At 58.2% G+C, this 3,980-nt stretch overlaps 1 protein-coding gene across 1 annotated transcript; it reads right to left on the reverse strand.

Moving 5' to 3' along the window:
* Nucleotides 1-2,697: 2,697 nt before the first annotated feature.
* HGH1 (HGH1 homolog) lies at nucleotides 2,698-3,779 on the reverse strand (the record flags this gene model as incomplete). Its single annotated transcript, XM_044274955.1, has 3 exons — nucleotides 2,698-3,173; nucleotides 3,258-3,380; nucleotides 3,621-3,779. Coding segments are annotated over 3 exons (417 nt in total), but the record flags the coding sequence as incomplete, so codon positions are not given.
* Between the last annotated feature and the right edge of the window lie 201 nt (nucleotides 3,780-3,980).

A 3,980-nucleotide genomic window follows, 5' to 3' on the forward strand; every position in this document is an offset into this window, starting at 1 on the left:
CTCCAGCACCTGACACTGATGAGCGCTGCACCCCCAGCCCTGTACCCACTTCTCATGAGCTATGGCTGATCCTCTGCTCCTCCAGCATCCGACACTGATGAGCACTGCACCCCCAGCCCTGTACCCACTTCTCATGAGCTATGGCTGATCCTCTGCTCCTCCAGCATCTGACACTGATGAGCACTGCACCCCCAGCCCTGTACCCACTTCTCATGAGCTATGGCTGATCCTCTGCTCCTCCAGCATCCGACACTGATGAGCACTGCACCCCCAGCCCTGTACCCACTTCTCATGAGCTATGGCTGATCCTCTGCTCCTCCAGCATCCGACACTGATGAGCGCTGCACCCCCCAGCCCTGTACCCACTTCTCATGAGCTATGGCTGATCCTCTGCTCCTCCAGCATCCGACACTGATGAGCGCTGCACCCCCAGCCCTGTACCCACTTCTCATGAGCTATGGCTGATCCTCTGCTCCTCCAGCATCTGACACTGATGAGCGCTGCACCCACTTCTCATGAGCTATGGCTGACCCTCTGCTCCTCCAGCACCTGACACTGATGAGCACTGCACCCCCAGCCCTGTACCCACTTCTCATGAGCTATGGCTGATCCTCTGCTCCTCCAGCATCCGAGACTGATGAGCGCTGCACCCCCAGCCCTGTACCCACTTCTCATGAGCTATGGCTGCTCCTCCAGCACCTGACACTGATGAGCGCTGCACCCCCAGCCCTGTACCCACTTCTCATGAGCTATAGCTGATCCTCTGCTCCTCCAGCATCTGACACTGATGAGCGCTGCACCCCCAGCCCTGTACCCACTTCTCATGAGCTATGGCTGATCCTCTGCTCCTCCAGCACCTGACACTGATGAGTGCTGCACCCCCAGCCCTGTACCCACTTCTCATGAGCTATGGCTGATCCTCTGCTCCTCCAGCATCTGACACTGATGAGCGCTGCACCCCCCAGCCCTGTACCCACTTCTCATGAGCTATGGCTGATCCTCTGCTCCTCCAGCACCTGACACTGATGAGCACTGCACCCCCAGCCCTGTACCCACTTCTCATGAGCTATGGCTGATCCTCTGCTCCTCCAGCATCCGACACTGATGAGCGCTGCACCCACTTCTCATGAGCTATGGCTGATCCTCTGCTCCTCCAGCATCTGACACTGATGAGCGCTGCACCCCCAGCCCTGTACCCACTTCTCATGAGCTATAGCTGATCCTCTGCTCCTCCAGCATCTGACACTGATGAGCACTGCACCCCCAGCCCTGTACCCACTTCTCATGAGCTATAGCTGATCCTCTGCTCCTCCAGCATCTGACACTGATGAGCGCTGCACCCCCAGCCCTGTACCCACTTCTCATGAGCTATGGCTGATCCTCTGCTCCTCCAGCACCTGACACTGATGAGCGCTGCACCCCCAGCCCTGTACCCACTTCTCATGAGCTATGGCTGATCCTCTGCTCCTCCAGCATCCGACACTGATGAGCACTGCACCCCCAGCCCTGTACCCACTTCTCATGAGCTATGGCTGATCCTCTGCTCCTCCAGCATCTGACACTGATGAGCACTGCACCCCCAGCCCTGTACCCACTTCTCATGAGCTATGGCTGATCCTCTGCTCCTCCAGCACCTGACACTGATGAGCACTGCACCCCCAGCCCTGTACCCACTTCTCATGAGCTATGGCTGATCCTCTGCTCCTCCAGCATCTGACACTGATGAGCGCTGCACCCCCCAGCCCTGTACCCACTTCTCATGAGCTATGGCTGATCCTCTGCTCCTCCAGCACCTGACACTGATGAGCGCTGCACCCCCAGCCCTGTACCCACTTCTCATGAGCTATGGCTGATCCTCTGCTCCTCCAGCAGCCGACACTGATGAGCGCTGCACCCCCAGCCCTGTACCCACTTCTCATGAGCTATGGCTGATCCTCTGCTCCTCAGGCACCTGACACTGATGAGCGCTGCACCCCCCAGCCCTGTACCCACTTCTCATGAGCTATGGCTGATCCTCTGCTCCTCCAGCACCTGACACTGATGAGCGCTGCACCCCCAGCCCTGTACCCACTTCTCATGAGCTATGGCTGATCCTCTGCTCCTCCAGCAGCCGACACTGATGAGCACTGCACCTCCAGCCCTGTACCCACTTCTCATGAGCTATGGCTGATCCTCTGCTCCTCCAGCACCTGACACTGATGAGCACTGCACCCCCCAGCCCTGTACCCACTTCTCATGAGCTATGGCTGATCCTCTGCTCCTCCAGCATCTGACACTGATGAGCACTGCACCCCCCAGCCCTGTACCCACTTCTCATGAGCTATGGCTGATCCTCTGCTCCTCCAGCATCCGACACTGATGAGCGCTGCACCCCCAGCCCTGTACCCACTTCTCATGAGCTATGGCTGCTCCTCCAGCACCTGACACTGATGAGCACTGCACCCCCCAGCCCTGTACCCACTTCTCATGAGCTATGGCTGATCCTCTGCTCCTCCAGCACCTGACACTGATGAGCACTGCACCCCCAGCCCTGTACCCACTTCTCATGAGCTATGGCTGATCCTCTGCTCCTCCAGCACCTGACACTGATGAGCACTGCACGCTCGGCCGTAGAACATACTGGAAGGTGTGGGCGCCAGCATCTCCCTCTCTCTGATCTGCGTCCTATCTTCCCTCAGGGAGTACAGAGACTCGGAGTGTCAGCAGGATAGATGATATAATGTATTACTCGGGTAAGCACTACTGATTCATGGGGAAACGTGAATGTGTCAGAAGCCGAGCGGACGCCGCACTCGGTCATATGTCAGTCTACTGACCACCGGACAGTAGACCCGCTGTCGGCAGGAACTCACAGCATCATAAATCATAAGGAGCAGCGTTCATTCTGGGAATCGCGGCCATCGCCCGGAGTGTGGCCCCGGACTGAACACCCCTCGTGTGACGGAGGCCAGAGCAGGAGTTTCACACACGATGGAATGGGGCTTCAGATCTGGTGATGTCCTTCAGAAGACCTGCCGGCAGGGCGAGATGCTGAGGACTCACTTGGCCGCCTCTTCCTGCTGCGCTCGCTCCTCTTCCTCATCCAGCCGCTGCAGCTGTTCCTCCAGCTCCGGGGGCACCTGAACTTCTAACAGGTTTTGTAATCCACGCTCGGGCTCATCGCCGATCAGGATCTGACACGAGACGGTCCTGTTAGTATCTCAGCATTACGTCACCCACAGCACCTGGTGCTCAGGAGGACTCAGGGTGGTGCTCACCTGGATGACCTTCTCGCAGGATCTCTTCACATCAGGCTCCGCCTCCCAGGAATCCAGCGATCTCAGGATCAGATACGTTCCCCGATCTTTAAGGATACGACGCCCATCTGGGGTAGCGCAGAGCTGTAGGGAGCACAGGGAGGAGACAGGACAATCAGTAGGAGATGGAAGACTGGATCAGGGGTTGGGGGACCGCAGCCCCTGGGACCCTCAGTCTATGGACCAGCGGACTCGCCATCTGCTGAGGTGAATACCAGTATATTGTGGGAGTCGTAGATTTGGCCCTAGCCTCCAAGGGCCACACATTGCATCCAGCCGCGAGCACATTCACCCAGGGCGGGGGCAATAAGCGCCACGTCTCACCAGCTGCAGGCATTCTATCAGCATCTTCCGTATATCGGGGTCCGGCTCCCGCTCTTTGTCCTCCGGCAGATACTGCAGATCGGGCGGCAGGACTGCGGACAGAGAGAAAAACCTCAGGAGGCAAAGAGACCCCAAATACGTGCAATACCCCCCCGATACCTCTTACAGAAAGGGTTAAATCAGTACCAGCTACCAGAAACCCCCCCCCCGCTTATCCTCCAGTGACTGATGGATCCCCCCCCCCTCTCCAGCAGTGACTGATGGATCCCCCCCCGTCCTACTCTCCAGCAGTGACTGATGGATCCCCCCGTCCTCCTCTCCTCCAGTGACTGATGGATCCCCCCCCCTCCGTCCTCTCTC

Source organism: Bufo gargarizans, unplaced genomic scaffold, assembly GCF_014858855.1.
Source record: "Bufo gargarizans isolate SCDJY-AF-19 unplaced genomic scaffold, ASM1485885v1 original_scaffold_2164_pilon, whole genome shotgun sequence".
In the NCBI taxonomy this organism is placed as follows: Eukaryota; Metazoa; Chordata; class Amphibia; order Anura; family Bufonidae; genus Bufo; species Bufo gargarizans.